Consider the following 17,279-nt stretch of genomic DNA (forward strand, 5'->3'; position numbering starts at 1 on the left):
AACAAAAGGGTTGACCAGTAAACCTTCTTCTTTGACCTCCTTATCTCGAGAGACAATGGGTAAGCGCCTGGAGGTGGTCAGTGGTGTGTGGAGCAGTGCCTGGAGTGGCTATAAAGGCCAATTCTAGAGTGACAGGCTCTTCCACAGGTGCTGCAGAAAAATTTGTTTGTCGGGGCTGTTACACAGTTGGCTCTCCCCTTGCGCTTCTGTCTATTTTCCTGCCAACTGCTAAGTCTCTTCGACTCGCCACACTTTAGCCCCGCCTTTATGGCTGCCCGCCAGCTCTGGCGAACGCTGGCAACTGACTCCCATGACTTGTGATCAATGTCACAGGACTTCATGTCGCATTTGCAGACATCTTTAAAGCGGAGACATGGACGGCCGGTGGGTCTGATACCAGTGGCGAGCTCGCTGTATTATGTGTCTTTGGGGATCCTGCCATCTTCCATGCGGCTCACATGGCCAAGCCATCTCAAGCGCCGCTGACTCAGTAGTGTGTATAAGCTAGGGGTGTTGGCCGCCTCGAGGAATTCTGTGTTGGAGATACGGTCCTGCCACCAGTAAACAATTACTGTAAAACATGTGATTTCAAGTGAACACCACAACAGGGTTTGACTGAAGAGTCTTTGAATATTTTTAAGGCAGAGGTAGATAGATTCTTGATAAGCAAGGGGGTGGAAGGTTATTGGGGGTACGTGGAAATGAGGAGTAATCAGTTCAGCCATGAACTTATTGAATGGCGGAACAGGCTCGAGGGGTCGAGTGGCCTACTCCTGCTCCTAACTCGTATGTTCCTCCCACCTTGGTTGTAACAGGCTAAAGAGTTTTCAATCTAGGTGGTATTTAATACTCACACTAGAGGGCAGTTGATCTTTGATGAGGTGAATTACCACATGCATGAATAATCACTGTAGTAAAAATCTCTACAAACAAGAGTTACTAAATTATAAAGATCTTGAAGCTGGATCGCTTTAAGGAAATAATGTACTAGCCAGTTAAAATACATGCAGATTCTCCCAATGATTCAGTAAGCTTATCCAGTAAATAATTATCACATAGACAAAGAAGGTGCCACGTATGAGGCAAATCTGTAATGATTTAATCAACCTCATCCAGGGCACCACAAGTGGCATGAGCACAACTGGAGTGGGAGAACTGGAATCTCACTCCTGATCACTATCCAGCAAACCCTACTGGAAATGTATGCGTGTGAGACTGGGCAAGAACTCAGCTGTCATGGTGCTATAATCAAATAATTTGTTGCACAACGTCCACTTAGATGAGATATTAGGGAGTGACCAGTATTAATAAAACCAGAACCAGCAAAACATCAAGCCTTCAAGATAGATGGGCACAGAAGGTCAAAGGGAAAAAAAGAACAAGATACAAAGTTGGGCAGCATTAGCTGTACTTACGTAAGGTTGAATTTAAAGTTGAATTGCCAAGTGGAGGTTCCAGGAGGGTACTGGTTTTTCTCATTCATGAATGTCAATCCTAGCTGAATGATTTTCAGCAAGTCCACATTACATCGCAGAAGCTGGTACTGGTAATCTACAGTGCTACGGAATTCTCCAATTGGTCTTACCACAACACCTGGAAACTCTGTATCCTATGAAATGTAAAGTATTCAACATCACATAGTTGATCAATTATTAATACACTTTTAAAAACCTCAGTAAATTGATGACCCAAAGGAAATACAAGAAAACAGCTCATAAAATAAGAGTGAAAGTTAAATATTTGTGTCACGTGCATCACTTGTTAACTGAGCACAGAACAGTCTCATTTATGCTCAGACCCAGACGTTCTGTACTCAGCAAAAGTCTCAGTTTTATCCCCTTACGCCCCCACCTCAATGAATTTCGCACTTGGCAGGACGTTGAGCTCTTCTTCTGTCGCCTCCAGGCTCACTTCTTTGACCAGGAGTCCTCCCCCAGATCAGTAGACTCATTCATCCGCGTCCAGCATTCTCCCTCTACCTGGACCCCTCCCCCTGGCCTCTTACCGCTCTTGATATTTTCATTGAAAACTGTCGGCGAGACATTGGTCATCTCAATTTCTCTGCCCCCCTCACTCACTCTAACCTGTCCCCCTCTGAACTTGAGGCACTCCGTTCTCTCAGGTCCAACCCCGACATGGTCATCAAACCTGCAGACAAGGGTGGTGCTGTTGTTGTATGGTGTACCGACCTCTACCTTGCAGAGGTTCAGTGCCAACTCTCAGACGCTTCTTCCTACCTCCCTCTGGACCATGACCCCACCATCGAACATCACGCTACTGTCTACAGGACTGTCACTGACCTCATCCTCTGGAGATCTTCCCTCTACAGCTTCCAACCTCACAGTCCCACAACCCCGGACAGCCCGCTTCTACCTCCTTCCCAAAATCCACAAACAGGACTGTCCCGACAGACCCATTGTGTCAGCCTGCTCCTGCCCCACTGAACTTATTTCTTCCTATCTTGACTCTATCTTTTCTCCGCTGGTCCAGTCTCTTCCCACCTACATCCGTGACTCTTCTGAAGCCCTACGTCATTTTGACAATTTACAGTTTCCTGGCCCCAACCGCCACCTCTGCACTATGGACGTCCAATCTCTCTACACCTCCATCCCCCACCAGGACAGTTTGTGAGCTCTCCGTTTCTTCCTTGAACAGAGGCCCAACCAGTCCCCATTCACCACCACCCTCCTCCGCCTGGCTGAACTTGTTCTCATATTGAACAGCTTCTCCGTCAACTCCACTCACTTCTGTCAAGTAAAAGGTGTTGCTATGGGTACCTGCATGGGTCCTAATTATGCCTGTCTTTTTGTGGGATATGTCGAACATTCTTTGTTCCAGTCCTACTCAGGCCCCCTCCCCCAACTCTTTTTCCAGTACATTGATGACTGTATCGGTGCCGTTTCCTGCTCCCGCCCCAAACTGGAAAACTTCATCAACTTTTCTTCTAATTTCCACCCTTCTCTCACCTTTACATGGTCCATCTCCGACACATCCCTTCCCTTCCTCGACTTCTCTGTCTCCATCTCTGGGGATAGACTGTCTACTAATATCCAATATAAGCCCACCGACTCCCACAGCTACCTCAACTACACTTCTTCACACCCTGCCTCCTGTAAGGACTCCATTCCTTTCTCCCAGTTTCTCCGTCTCCGACGCATCTGTTCTAATGATGCTACCTTCCATGACAGCACTTCTGATATGTCTTCCTTTTTCCTCAACCGAGGATTCCCCCCCACTGTGGTTGACAGGGCCCTCAACTGTGTCCGGCCCATTTCCCACACCTCTACCCTCACTTTCAGAACCGTGACAGGGTTCCCCTTGTCCTCACTTTCCACCCAATCAGCCTCCATATCCAAAGGATCATCCTCCGCCATTTCCGCCACCTCCAGCGTGATGCCACTACCAAATGCATCTTCCCCTGTCAGCATTCCAAAGGGATCGTTCCCTCCACGACACCCTGGTCCACTCCTCCATTACCCCCACCACCTCGTCCCCTTCCCACAGCACCTTCCCCTGCAATCACAGGAGATGTAATACCTGCCCATTTACCTCCTCTCTCCTCACTATCCCAGGCCCCAAACACTCCTTTCAGGTGAAGCAGCGATTTACTTGTACTTCTTTCAATATAGTATACTGTATTCGCTTCTCACAATGTGGTTTCCTCTACATTGGGGAGACCAAATGTAGACTGGGTGACCACTTTGCGGAACACCTCCGCTCAGTCCGAAAGCATGACCCCGAGCTTCCAGTTGCTTGCCATTTCAACACTCCCCCCTGCTCTCTTGCCCACATCTCTGTCCTGGGATTGCTGCAGTGTTCTGGTGAACATCAACGCAAGCTTGAGGAACAGCATCTCATTTACCGATTAGGCACACTACAGCCTGCCGGACTGAACATTGAGTTCAATAATTTCAGAGCAGGACAGGGCCCCCCCATTTTACTTTTATTTTTAGTTATTTTTTTTTGTGTTTATTTTATTTTATTTCATCTTAGTTTGCTTACCCACTTTATTTCATGTTTGTACTTGCGGCTGTTCAATATTCAGTCCGTGAACACCCTATCTGTACTAATGCTTTGTCTTTCTGCACACCATTAACATATTGTTTGCCTTTGCTCCATGACCTTCTGGTCAGCTATTCTGTGAACTTGTCCTATCTACACCTTTTCCTTTGTTATCTCTTGCGCCCCCCCCCCCCCCCCCCGCTTTATTTGCTTAAAACCTTTCACATTTCTAATATTTGCCAGTTCTGAAGAAGGGTCACTGACCTGAAACGTTAACTCTGCTTCTCTCTCCACAGATGCTGCCAGACCTGCTGAGTATTTCCAGCATTTCTTGTTTATATTTATGCTCAGATCCAGTACTGTTTTAACTGGAACCAGTTCCAAATCCGTAATGGGTGGACATTTAAGGTAATTGGCAAAAGAGTAAGAGGCAACATGAGAAAAACGTTTATATATAGTGAGTTATGATCTGGAATGCAATGCCTGAATGAGTAGTGAAAGCAAATTCAGTGATAACTTTCAAAAAGTGAATTGGATAATGCTAGAAGAGGGAAAATTTACAGGGCTATGGAGAAAGAGCAGGGGAGCTGGACTAATAAGATGGCTCTTTCAAAGAGCGGGCACAGGCACAATAGGCCTCCTTCTGTGCTGTATGATTCTATGACTTTATAGCTGCCCATTCAATATTGTTGGGCAGTTCAGTACTAGTTTTTCCTCTGTTGAATTTCACCCCAACGGACACCCACAAAAAAGATGAGGGTAAAAAGAATTTTAAAAATGTGAAAACAATCATAATAAGTAGTTGGAACGCAGACAGGATTAGTGTGGCCATATTTGTAATACTGTTTGCTATTTTGGGCATTTGGATAGATACCTTAAAAACACCAATGATGCATTGAAAAGGGTTCAGCCATGAGCAACAATGAAGATGTAGAGACATAAGTTAAAAGCAAAGAATAACAGAACTATGGTTGCTTTTATTGTAGAAAAGATGGAGTGGCAGGTGGTGAAATGCAGAATCCAGATCCTGATAAAAATGTAAGTAGTTTTGAACTATGAATTAGAAAAAGATGGTATAGTGAAACTGAGTCAGATTCAAAATTAAACTACCTATAATGGAGAGAGAAATTACCATCCCCCCCTCCCCCATCCACCCGAACAAAATAGTGAGTATGTGGACCAATCTGCCAGCCAAAGCAGCTGAAGCTATACCAGTTAATTCCTACAAAAATAATCTGAATACAGACATATCAAATTATTCAAAAATGTTAGTTTCTATGCAAATGAAAACAGAAAATGCTGCAAAACACTCCGGTTAGGCAGGATCTATGGAGAGAGAAACAAAGTTAACACTTCAGGTCATTGACCTACAGTTCTAATGAAAGATCACTAACACTGTTTCACTCTCCACAGATGCTGCCTGACCCGAGTTGTTTTCCAGCATTTTTTGGTTTTATTTCAGATTTCCAACATTCACTGTATTTTGCTTTTGCTATAATTTTTATGCCACTGTCAGTATAGTCACACCTCCAAATCAGCAACAGTGTTTTCATTGCTACCAATTATACTTGAAGTCATTAATTAGTTGGTGCCTGATCACTATTAAAAATATAGGAAGATTTAAACTAGGTCCACTGGATAGTTTGTTGAAATTCATAGTAAATGAAAAGGGAAGGTGGGTGCAAGGTGAAAATATTAACGTAAAATCCTCTAATGGACAGAAAATAAGGAAAAGTGCCTCAAGTTCCGAATTAGGTATAACTAATGACAGACAAGCAGCCCGAAAGGGTTTGGAATTCTAATCTAAGAACAAACAGAGTACTTCATCTTATTGAAAGAAAGTTTGTCTCTCCGTATTCAATCTCCAGACTCAGAAATTCCCCTTCCCTAGTGGTACAGGCATCATTAAAAACTGCCGTAGAAAACTGTGGACGCTTTAGTACATCCTCAATCATCAAATACTGGCAATATATACTTGATGTTTTGCAGTACCAAGGCATACCAACGACTACTAACCTAAGTTTTATACTGCTGCCTGTATCCTAACTTGCATCAAGACCGATTCAACTATTACCCCTGTACCCACTGATAACAATGGTTCCCAGTCCAGCAATGCCTCGATTTTAAAATTCTCATCCTTGTTTTCAAATCCCTCCATGGTCTTGCCACTCCCCATCTCTATAATCTTTTCCAGCCCCATAACCATCCGAGGTATCTGTGCTTCTCGAATTCTAGCCTCTTCAGCATCCCTGATTTTAATCACTCCACCACTGGTGGCTGTGCCTACAGCTGCCAAGGCCCTAAGTTCTGGAATTCCCTCCCCTTTAAAGCACTCCTTAAAATCCACCTCTTCAATCAAGCTTCTGCTCACCTCTACTCATATTTCCTTATGTGTCTCAATATCAGATTATGTTTGATAATGCTCCTTGGGACATTTAACTACATTAAAGGCATTATACAAATGCAAGCAAGTTGTTTTTGTAAGTAAGCAACAAAAGCATTTCCAATTTCCTTTCTCAAGTGATTTTTTTTTTGAGAGTCTGCATAAATTTACTACCACCTTCACAACACTGCAATTGTACTTCATGGCTGTGAAGCTACTTTGGGACTGAAGTCATGAGAGGTGCTATATAAATGAAAGTTCTTTCTCTTTTCTCATTGTAGGAAACTGTAAGTATAACAATTTTTCTTTGAAGCAAATACCTCCACTCACCCTTATTTGACAAGTTTTAAAATTTAGAACCTTTTAAGTTACTGCTTTCTCAATTGAATTTCCCATCCATGCATTCACCATCCCTTTCCAACAGGCAGGGCAAGATATTCCCAGGCCTTTTTCAATAACACTTCAAAGCTAGACCGTGGATTTCTATAGTGTCCCAAGGTTAACCTAGACTAACCCTTCTGTCCATATTTTTTTTAAAAAAACGTACATTCAATTATGAAATGTTTGGAGTCCAGTCATTACTTTATTACAAACAAGAGCCCTCATTTTCTGCTCCATCTCCCCAAAACTTATGTAAAATCAAATGCTATCATACATGCATAATGTTAAAGTATTTACATAGCAATATCTGTTTCAATTCATTCTCCAGGTCTCTAAAGTTTGTTTCACTTCATTTACAGTAGTGGCATATCAGGTAGTCACAATTCAACCACTCTCACACAGTTCATGAACACTTACCATAGCTATATAGTTGTATTTCTGAATAATCAGGCGAATTTTTCTCATCTCTTCTTCCAGGTTATTTGCCCATACCTCTCGGATTATCTGACTGTGGTCTTCTTCTGCAGCCGGCATTTTGAATAGATTTCCAAAGAGAGCTGATGGGCACTGGAAACAGCAAACAACATAAACTGATGCAGACATGCGAATTCTCGCAAATTCAATGTGCGAGATGTGATTTCTGAGCCGTGCTCATGATTTTGAGACTTTCAAACAACACAATTTTGTACATGACCAGTCTGCTAGTGCAGGAGTCCACAAAATAATCTCTTTAGCAGGCGAGAGAGAAAAACATAAGGGGAAGAAAAGAAAGACAGACAAACGCCTGCTTTGTATAAATTAACTGTAGTTAGTGTAAGACCCACATAAGTAGCTGACAAGATATTCACCCCCGAAGCTCCTGAATACTTGCCCTTCTTCATGATGATGGGCACCTTGGCTGCCATGGTTTTCAGCAGTGAATCTCACATTTACTTTTGGTGGGAGGGATGGGGAGGTGGGAGGCCAGCTGCTGCTGTAAAAATAGGTTGTGTTCAATTTGGACTCATGCAATAAGTGTAATTTTACTCTAACAGAATTGGAGGGAAGGAAACTCTTATTTTCAAATTAAAATAACATACTTTGATTATGTTAAACATCTAAATGGGGTGACACTGCTGTTAATATTGATTTGGCCAATAGCTGTTTGTATTGGTTGTGTGTGGATGCCATTAACAGGCAATCTTTAAGCACATCTTGTACTCCAATTGCTTTGTAACAAAAGCTAACATACCATCTACCTTCGGACTTGCTTCCTGCACCTGCATGTTCACTTTGTGATTCATGTGCAAGGATACCCTGGTCCCTCTGAAAGTAAACTTTTCGCAGTCTCTCACCATTCAAAAAATATTCTGCTTTTTTATTTTTCCTACCAAAGTGGATAACTTCATAACGTGCCACATTTCATTTCAGCTGCCACATTCTTAACCACAAATCCAACCTGACTTATATCCCTCTGCAGCTTTCTTTGAGTCCTTCTCACTGCTTACTTTTCCACCTTACTTTGTATCGTCAGCAAACTTGGAAATGTTAAACTCAGTCACCTCATCTAATTCATTTAATAAAGACTGTATATAGCTGTGACCCAAGTACTGATCCTTGCACCATAGCCTGCCAACCTAAAAATGTCCTGTTTATTCCTACTGTTTGTCTTCGATCATTAAACAATTCTCAATCCATGCTGATATATTACTCATGAGTCCTAAGTAAATACTGTTTTCTTAAAAATCATTATTAAAAAACTGTTTACATGCAGCACTTACACATTATGAGTATTATAATTTACATGGGAGGTCCATGAATACTGATCCATTTGAAAGGGGTCCTTCAACCAAAAATGTTTGACAGCCACTGTGCTGGTGATCAAGTCTGCATGCATTTTAACAGTTGTAAAACTTCAGAGAGGTTTTATTCACTTTCTCAGAATTGTTAATATTTTAGTTTGGAAGGTTAGTAAAAGATTCATTAGGCCCATGGTGTGCATATTTCCAAGATTATTCAGCAAACATTTAATATTTTATTAGACTGAGAAAGAGCCCTTAGAGGAGAAGCTATTTGTGCAACTTGCATTCAGCAGGCTTTCCAGCTCAGTTGATTTGTTTTTCCAGTTCAATGTAATCTACACTGGATCACTGAACCCAGCAATTCCAGTTTAATATTACTTAATATTTCCTTGCAGAGCATTTTAAGTATTGCCTGGATTTACATATTACTATGGTATTTTTTCCTAAAAGGCAAATGATGTTTAGTTCCTATGCTATTAATGTTTGGCAGGACATTACAAAGTAGGTTTTCCTTTTTGACAATTATGTATCGGTCTTTTCAGGTTTTTTTTCTATATTCGTTTACATCTGAAAAAATAGCAACTAATGATTTATGTACTGAATCTCTTGATCTTTAAGAGTTTGTCTCATGATTGGAGACACTGAGGTTGGCATTGCTGTTCATGCAGGATTAAACTCTGAACACCAAGTTCCCCACACTAATTTTACTGTATTTGGAAACAAATGTCCATATACAAGATCTGGCCTTGCATGTTTTAATTCAAAGTACAGGTGATCTAAAAGGAAGATGTTCCATCATCTTCAATCCTACACCAAATACCCAGAATAAGCGATTGAAAAATTCAGAAATTTTGCGCAGATTTGATCATTTTTAGCATTATGCGATCGAGTTGACTAAAGCATTCCAACCGTGCAGTTTATGTGAAATAAATTCCTTGGTGCGACATAATGTATTTCCGGAGAATGCAGCTTCTCCTTAATAACGGGTTATTGTAATCGTGGAGCATTCACATTCTGTAAGCTGCAGACATGAGGTATAGGCGATACGTCGTTGTAGGAGCTTCTGCATCAGAAGTTTCAGGCCCGAAATGAAAACAGTTAGAGCAAAAGTGCGTTTGATGTGAAGGCGGCCGGACCCTCTGTGCTGGGCAAGAGTATAGGCGGGAAGATTTTGAAGGTTGGGCCAGGAACTACCCCCGCCTGAGAACAAAGTCGCTTTTCTGCCTCAACCCGACTGGTCCGGCTTCTCAAACTACCTCCTAGCCGTCACTGAGCCGCTTACCTTGTAGCCGCCACTCGCCAAGTTTAAATAAAACTCGCACTCACAAAGCGCGTGAAAAGGCCGCCAACTGATTCCTTTTTATTTTAATTCGCTGCGACTCCAGCAGCGTCCCAGCCGCCCGGAACTAATTATGAAGGGACAAAGACGGCCGCAACAGACATGCGCACTGGCCACTCGGGGGCGGGGCCTAGCCAGGTATAATACATCAATCATTTAACAATCATCCGAACGCAATAATAATCGGCAGGGATGAGCAAAGTACTGACACAAAAACAAGAAATGCTGGAATCACTCAGCAGGTCTGGCAGCATCTGTGGAAAGAGAAGCAGGTTAGATTAGAGATACAGCACTGAAACAGGCCCTTCGGCCCACCGAGTCTGTGCCGACCATCAACCACCCATTTATACTAATCCTACACGAATCCCATATTCCTACCAAACATCCCCACCTGTCCCTATATTTCCCTACCACCTACCTATAATTTATAATGGCCAATTTACCTATCAACCTGCAAGTCTTTTGGCTTGTGGGAGGAAACCGGAGCACCCGGAGAAAACCCACGCAGACACAGGGAGAACTTGCAAACTCCACACAGGCAGTACCCGGAATCGAACCCGGGTCCCTGGAGCTGTGAGGCTTTAGTACAGATTAGGTGTGAATACTAATGCTAATGCTTTGTCTTTCAACACACCATTAACATATTGTTTGCCTTTGCTCCGTGACCTTTTGGTCAGCTATGTGGCCTGGTCCAATCTGCACCTTCTCCTTTGTTATCTCTTGCCCCACCCCCACCTCACTTGCTTATAATCTGTGACTTTTCTAATATTTGTCAGTTCCGAAGAAGGGTCACTAACCCGAAACGTTAACTCTGCTTCTCTTTCCACAGATGCTGCCAGACCTGCTGAGTGATTCCAGCATTTCTTGTTTTTGTTTCAGATTTCCAGCATCCGCAGTATTTTGCTTTTATTTTAGCAAAGTACTGACAGTGCCTACACAAAATGGTGAATTGACTCCAATGTTAACAGCCGGGTTTTAATTAGACACACCTTTTGAAAAAAAATTATAATTGTAAAGACGCTTAGTCAATGAGCATATCCTGTCTTGAATATACTCAATGACTGAGCCTCCACAGCCCTCTGTGGTAGAGAACTCCAAAGATTAACCAACCTGTGTGTAAAGAAATTCCTCCTCATCTCAGTCCTAAATGGCCTACCTCTTATGACTGTGTCCCCTGGTTCTAGAATTCCCAGCCAGGGGAAACACCCTTCCTGCATCAACCCCATCGAGCCCTGTAAGAATTCTATATGCTTCAATGAGATCAACTCTCATTCTTCTAAACTCTAGAGGTCTCCTCAGTCTCTCCTCGTAGGACAACCCTGCCATCCCAGGGATCAGTCTGGTGAACCATCGTTGCACTCCCTCTATGGCAAGTATATCCTTCCCTAGGTCAGGAGACCAAAATTGTACATAATACTCCAAGTACGGTCTCACCAAAGCTCTAAATCATTGCAGCAAGGCTTCTTTCCTTGCAATAAAGGCCAACATACCATTTGCCTTCCTTATTGCTCACTGCACCTGTTAACTTTCAGTGACTTATGAACAAGGACACCCAGGTCCCTTTGGACATCAATTCTTCCTAATCTCTCACCATTTAAGAAATACTCTGCATTTCTGTTTTTCCTACCAAAGTGGATAACTTCACATTTTTCCACATTTCTGCCATGTTGTTGCCCACTCGCTTAGCCTGTCTAAACCCCCTTGATGCCTCTTTGCATCCTCCTCACAACTCACATTCCCACCTAGTTTTGTGTCATCTGCAAACTTGGATAGTACATTTGGTCCCCACATCCGAATCATTTATATAGATTGTGAATAGCTAAGGCCCAAGCACTGATCCTTGTGGTACCCCACTAGTCACACCCTGCCAACCTGAGAATGACCTGTTTATTCCTACTCTGTTTTCTGTCCATTAAACAATTCTAAATCTATGCCAGTATATTACCCCCAATCCCATGTGCTTTAAAGTTTGCTTAATAACCTGTGTGGGACCTTATCAAAAGCCTTCTGAAAATCCAAAATCAGAGGTGGGCAGAACTTCAATTCCCCAGGAACTAATAATAACTCACTAAAAATGTACCGATAACGAATAATATACTGCTAAACATCAACAACTTGTACTTATAGAGCGCCTTTAAAATGTTTCAAGGCGCTTCATTGGAGTGTTATAAAGTAAAATTTGACACTGAGACCATGAGGAGTTATTAGAGCAAATGATCAATGCTTCATCAAAGATTAAGTTTTAAAGATCGTTTTAAAGGATGAATGAGAGGTAGAAAGGCAGAGAGGTTTAGGGAGGGAATTCCACATTTTAGGGTCTTGGCAATGGTGAAGCAATTAAAATCAGGGTTGCTCAAGAGGCCAGAATTAGAGGAACACAGATCTCAGTGGATCATGGGACTCAAGGAGATTACAGAGATAAGGAGGGAAGCCATGAAGCATTTTGAAAACAATTTTAATATTGAAGCGTTGCTTAACCGGGAGCCAATGTAGGTCAGCGAACTCAGAGGCGATGGGTGAACAGGTCTTAGTGTGAGTTAGGACATGGGCAGCAGAGTTTTGGATGATCTCAAGTTTACAGAGGATAGAATGTGGGAGGTTGCCCAGGAGTGCATTGGAATAGTAAAGTCTAGAGGTATCAAAGGCATGGATGAAGGTTTCAGTAGCAGATGAGCTGAGGAAGGGGCAGAGTCGGGCAATGTTACAGAGGTGGAAATAGGCAATCTTAGTGATAGTGCGAATATGTGTTTGGAAGCTCATCTCATGGTCAATTATGACACCAAGGTTGCAAACAGTCTGGTTCAGCCTCAGATAGTTGCCAGGGAGAGGGATGGCGTGGGTGGCTAGGGAACGTTGTTTGTGGCGGGGACAGAAGACAATAGCTTCCCAATATTAAATTGGAGGAAATTTCCTGTATGTCGGGCAAGCAGTCTCATAATTTAGAGACAGTGGCGGAGTTGAATGAGGTGATGGTGAGGTAGAGCTGGGTGTCTTCAGCGTACATGTGAAAACTGAAGCTGTGATTTCTGATGATGCCACCAAGGGATAGCATGCTGATGAGAAAAAGTAGGAGCCAAGGATAGATCCTTGGGGGACAGATTTCCCCCATAACCAAAAGTGATAAAATTCACTGATAGTCTATCTGTAACTGGTAGTAATAGGAGAAATGTAATTTCCGGTGACCTGATGACCTGATCCCAGATGAGAGATTATGCAAAGGTCAGAGGGATCAGTGTTTGGGATTCTGCACAGGTCACATCGTCCACTTCTAAACCACTCTGTGGTCTCAGATTCAATAAAGGAGAGTTTCCATTAAATAATTGAAATTACAGCACAAGAGCCCATTCAGCCCCCCGTGCCTGTACTGATGCTGGCGCTGTCTGCTGTAACCCCATTTCTCCCAGATCTGTTCATACTCCTCCTTTTCAAATATTTATTCCATTCCCTTGAAATTATGTTCTAATGTCTATCTCAATGGCCAACAGTGAAGCATCTCATGGTCTAATAGCCCTTAGTTTAAGAATCTTCCATCTCCCTTCCCACTGGTTCTTCCAGTGAGAACCTTTGATCTCAGTCGCCTTCTTCCCAATTGGCCCACCAGTAGAAACAATCTTTGTTACTGACAGTGAAGTCCCAGCTTTCACTCACCTCTACTAACATAAGAACATATGAAATAGGACCAGGAGTAGACCATATGGCCCCTTGAGTCTGCTGCACCATTCAATATGATCATGACTCATCTTCAGCTTCAACTCCACTTTCCCGCCTGCTTCCCATATCCCTTGATTCCCCAAGAGACCAAAAATATGTCCATCTCAGCCTTAAATATATTCAATGATGGAGCATCCACAACCCTCTGGGATAGAGAATTCCAAAGATTCACAACTCTTTGAAGAAATTTCTTTTCATCTCAGTCCTAAATGATCGGCCCCTTATCCTGAGAATGTGCCCATGTTCTAGATTCCCCAGCCGGGGAAACAACCTCTAAGCGTCCACCCTGTCAAGCCCCCGCAGAATCTTGTATGTTTCAATGAGATTACCTCTCATTCTTCTAAACTCCAGAGAGTATAGACCCAATTTACTCATCCTCTCATCACAGAACAACCCTCTCATCCAAGGGACCAATCTAGTGAACCTTCGCTGTACCACCTCCAATGCAAGTATACCCTTCCTCAAACATGGAGAGCAATACGGCACACAGTACTTCAGGTGTGGTCTCACCAAAGCCCTGTACAATTGTAGCAAGACCTCTTTATTCTTGTGCTCCAATCCGCTAGCAATAAAGGCCAATATACCATTTGCCTCTCTAATTTCTTGATGTACCTGCATGCTAATTTTCAGTGTTCCTTGTACAAGTACATCCAAGTCCCTCTGAACATCAACATTCACAAGTTTCACACATTTAAAAAAATATTCTTTTGTATTCTTACTACCAAAGTGAATAACCTCACAGTTCCCCACATTATACTCCATCTGCCACATTGTTGCCCACTCACTTATCCTGTCTATATCTCTTTGCAGCCTCCTTGTGTCCTCCTCACAGCTTGCATTCCCATCTAGCTTTGCATCATCAGCAAGTTTACTCTGTCTCTTCATCTAAGTCATTAATATAGATTGTAAATAACTGAGGCCTCAGCACTGATCCTTGTGACACTCCACTAGTTACAGCGTGCCAACTTGAAAATGCCCTGTTTATCCATAATCTTCGCTTCCTGTCCATTAACAAATCTTCTATCCACGCTAATATATTACCCCCAACTCTATGAGCCCTTATCTTGCCTATCAACCTTTTGAGTGGCACCTTCACAAATGCCTTTTGGAAATCGAGGTAGACTACATCCACTGGTTCCCTTTTATCTACATGACTACTAGCATCTTCAAAAAGCTCTAATAAATTTGTCAAACATAGAGTTATAGAACATAGAAAGAGTCCCTTCAGCCCATCATGTCTGTGCCAGCCATCAAGCACCTATCTATTCTAATCCCATTTTCCAGCTCCAGGCCCATAGCCTTGTATGCTATGGCATTTCAAGTGCTCATCTAAATTCTTCTTAAATGTTGTGAGGATTCCTGCCTCTATCATCCCTTCAGATAGTATGTTCCAGATTCCAACCACCTTCTGGGTGAAAGAAAATGTCCTCAAATCCCCTTTAAACATCCTGCCCCTTACCTTAAATCTATGCTCCCTGGTTATTGACACCTCTGCTAAGGGAAAACGTTTCTTACTATCTACCCTACCCATGCCCCTCATAATTTTGTATACCTCAATCAGGTCCCCCCTCAGCCTTCTCTGTTTTGGGGAAAACAACTCGAGCCTATCCAGTCTCTCTTCATAGCTGAAATGCTCCAGCCCAGGCAACAGCCTCGTGAATCTCCTCTGCACCCTCTCCAGTGAAATCACATCCTTCCTATAGTATGGTAACCAGAACTGTACACAGTACTCCAGCTGTGGCCTAACTAGCATTTTATACAGCTCCATCATAGCCTCCCTACTCTTATATTCTATGCCTTGGCTAATAGAGGCAAGTATCCCATATGCCTTCCTAACCACCTTATCTACCTGTGCTGCTGCCTTCAGTGATCTATGGACAAGTACACCAAGGTCTTCTGACCCTCTGTACATCCTAGGGTCCTACCATCCATTGTATATTCCCTTGCCTTGTTAGTCCTCCCAAAATGCATCACCTCACACTTCTCAGGATTAAATCCATTTGCCACTGCTCTGCCCATCTTACCAGCCCATCTATATCATCCTGCAATCGAAGGCTTTCCTCCTCACTATTTACGATACCACCAATTTTCGTGTCATCTGCAAACTTACTGATCATACCTCCTATATTCACGTCTAAATCATTAATGTACATTACATACAACAAGGGTCCCAGCACTGATCCCTGCGGTACACCACTGGTCACAGGCTTTCAATTGGAAAAACAACCCTCAACCATCACCCTCTGCCTTCTGCCACTAAGCCAATTTTGGATCCAATTTGCCAAATTGCCCTGGATCCCATGGGCTTTTACCTTCTTGACCAATCTCCCATGCAGGACCTTATCAAAAGCCTTACTGAAGTCCATGTAGACTACATCAACTGCTTTACCCTCATCTACACACCTAGTCACCTCCTTGAAAAATTCAATCAAATTTGTTAGACATGATCTCTCCCTGATAAAGCCATGCTGACTATCCTTGATTAATCCCTGCCTCTCCAAGTGGAGATTAATCCTGTCCCTCAGAATTCTTTCCAATAGTTTCCCTACCACTGATGTTAGACTCACTGGCCTATAATTACCTGGTTTATCTCTACTACCCTTCTTGAATAATGGTACCACGTTCACTGTCCACCAGTCCTCTGGCCAGAGAGGATTTGAAAATTTGTGTCAGAGCCCCTGCAATCTCCTCCCTTGCCTCACATAACAGCCTGGGATACATCTCATCTGGGCCTGGGGATTTATCCACTTTTAAGCCCAATTTCCTTTTCATAAAACCAGGTTGACTTTGTCTGATCATGCTACGATTTTCTAAGTGCATTGTTTAGATTCCAGCACTTTCTAGACAACTGATGCTAGGCTACCTGGCCTGTAGTTCCCTATTTTGTCTCTCCCTCCTGTCAATGTCCTGTAGTCTTTTTCAGAATATGCGGTTTGCCTTTAAGGCTTGCAAGGGATCAGGCTTTGAGAGCTGGCAAGCTTTAGGAGTTATAGGAAGGTGCATTTTTGTTGCCTTAGAAACAGCCATTTGGAGACAGCAATTCAAAGGGTGCATTCTCGATACCATGGAAACAGCCATTGGGAGTGAGTCCCATGTGATACATTTGTTACAATTCAGTTTTGAACTGGCTGTAAGTTGAAGACAGTTTATCCTAACAGAACACACTGACAGAGACACACAGCTGTGGTGTCAGAGCCTGGAAAAAAAGCTCTCAACCATTTAAACTGAAGGAATAGGAATTTAGTCTGATTAATTATTATCTCTCAAAATTCTAAAAACATCAAGCCAAAACAGAGATCTCTGGTAATTTAAATTGAAGAAAAGGAAGTTAGGCTGGGACAATCTTTTATCCCTCAAAAACTCTAAAGTCAGATTGATTCTGTTGAAAGTGTTTGCAAGTCGTTTATTGTTGAAATTCGCTGGAGAAGGAATCAACATCCTGCGAGGACTTCGAGCAACATCCTGCGAGGACTTCGAGCAACATCCTGCGAGGACTTCGATCAACATCCTGCGAGGACTTCGAGCAACATCCTGTGAGACTTCAAGAAACACTGGACTGTAAATTTGCAAAGACTCTAATTTTTTTCTATTTTAAATGTTGTTTATATCTTCATAGCGTTTAAGAATTTAGTTCTGCTAATTAAAGAGTTAATTTATTGATTTAAAGACACCTGGTTTGGTT

The 17,279-nt window shown here is 42.7% G+C and overlaps 1 protein-coding gene and 1 long non-coding RNA gene across 6 annotated transcripts in view; one reads left to right on the forward strand and one right to left on the reverse strand.

Moving 5' to 3' along the window:
* LOC137375923 (uncharacterized) overlaps positions 1 to 8,442 on the forward strand; it is an 80,126-nt gene extending 71,684 nt beyond the window's left edge. The window contains exons 3-4 of the long non-coding RNA XR_010976096.1: positions 4,989 to 5,040; positions 7,244 to 8,442. This is a non-coding gene — a long non-coding RNA (uncharacterized lncRNA). The remainder of the gene's footprint in view (positions 1 to 4,988; positions 5,041 to 7,243) is intronic.
* LOC137375922 (CCR4-NOT transcription complex subunit 7-like) overlaps positions 1 to 17,279 on the reverse strand; it is a 51,946-nt gene that overhangs the window by 12,382 nt on the left and 22,285 nt on the right. Inside the window, exons 1-3 of one of the 5 annotated variants that reach the window (XM_068043624.1) lie at positions 9,830 to 9,970; positions 7,184 to 7,333; positions 1,416 to 1,609 (exon numbers count right to left, since the gene is read on the reverse strand). In XM_068043624.1, the coding sequence (XP_067899725.1) occupies positions 1,416 to 1,609; positions 7,184 to 7,300 (311 nt within the window). In that variant the 5' untranslated portion in view covers positions 7,301 to 7,333; positions 9,830 to 9,970. Of the gene's footprint in view, positions 1 to 1,415; positions 1,610 to 7,183; positions 7,334 to 7,590; positions 7,936 to 9,456; positions 9,692 to 9,829; positions 9,971 to 17,279 lie in introns of those variants that run through there. The other 4 variants (XM_068043625.1, XM_068043623.1, XM_068043622.1 and 1 more) reach the window with 4 other exon arrangements.

Source organism: Heterodontus francisci, chromosome 12 (genome assembly GCF_036365525.1).
Source record: "Heterodontus francisci isolate sHetFra1 chromosome 12, sHetFra1.hap1, whole genome shotgun sequence".
In the NCBI taxonomy this organism is placed as follows: Eukaryota; Metazoa; Chordata; class Chondrichthyes; order Heterodontiformes; family Heterodontidae; genus Heterodontus; species Heterodontus francisci.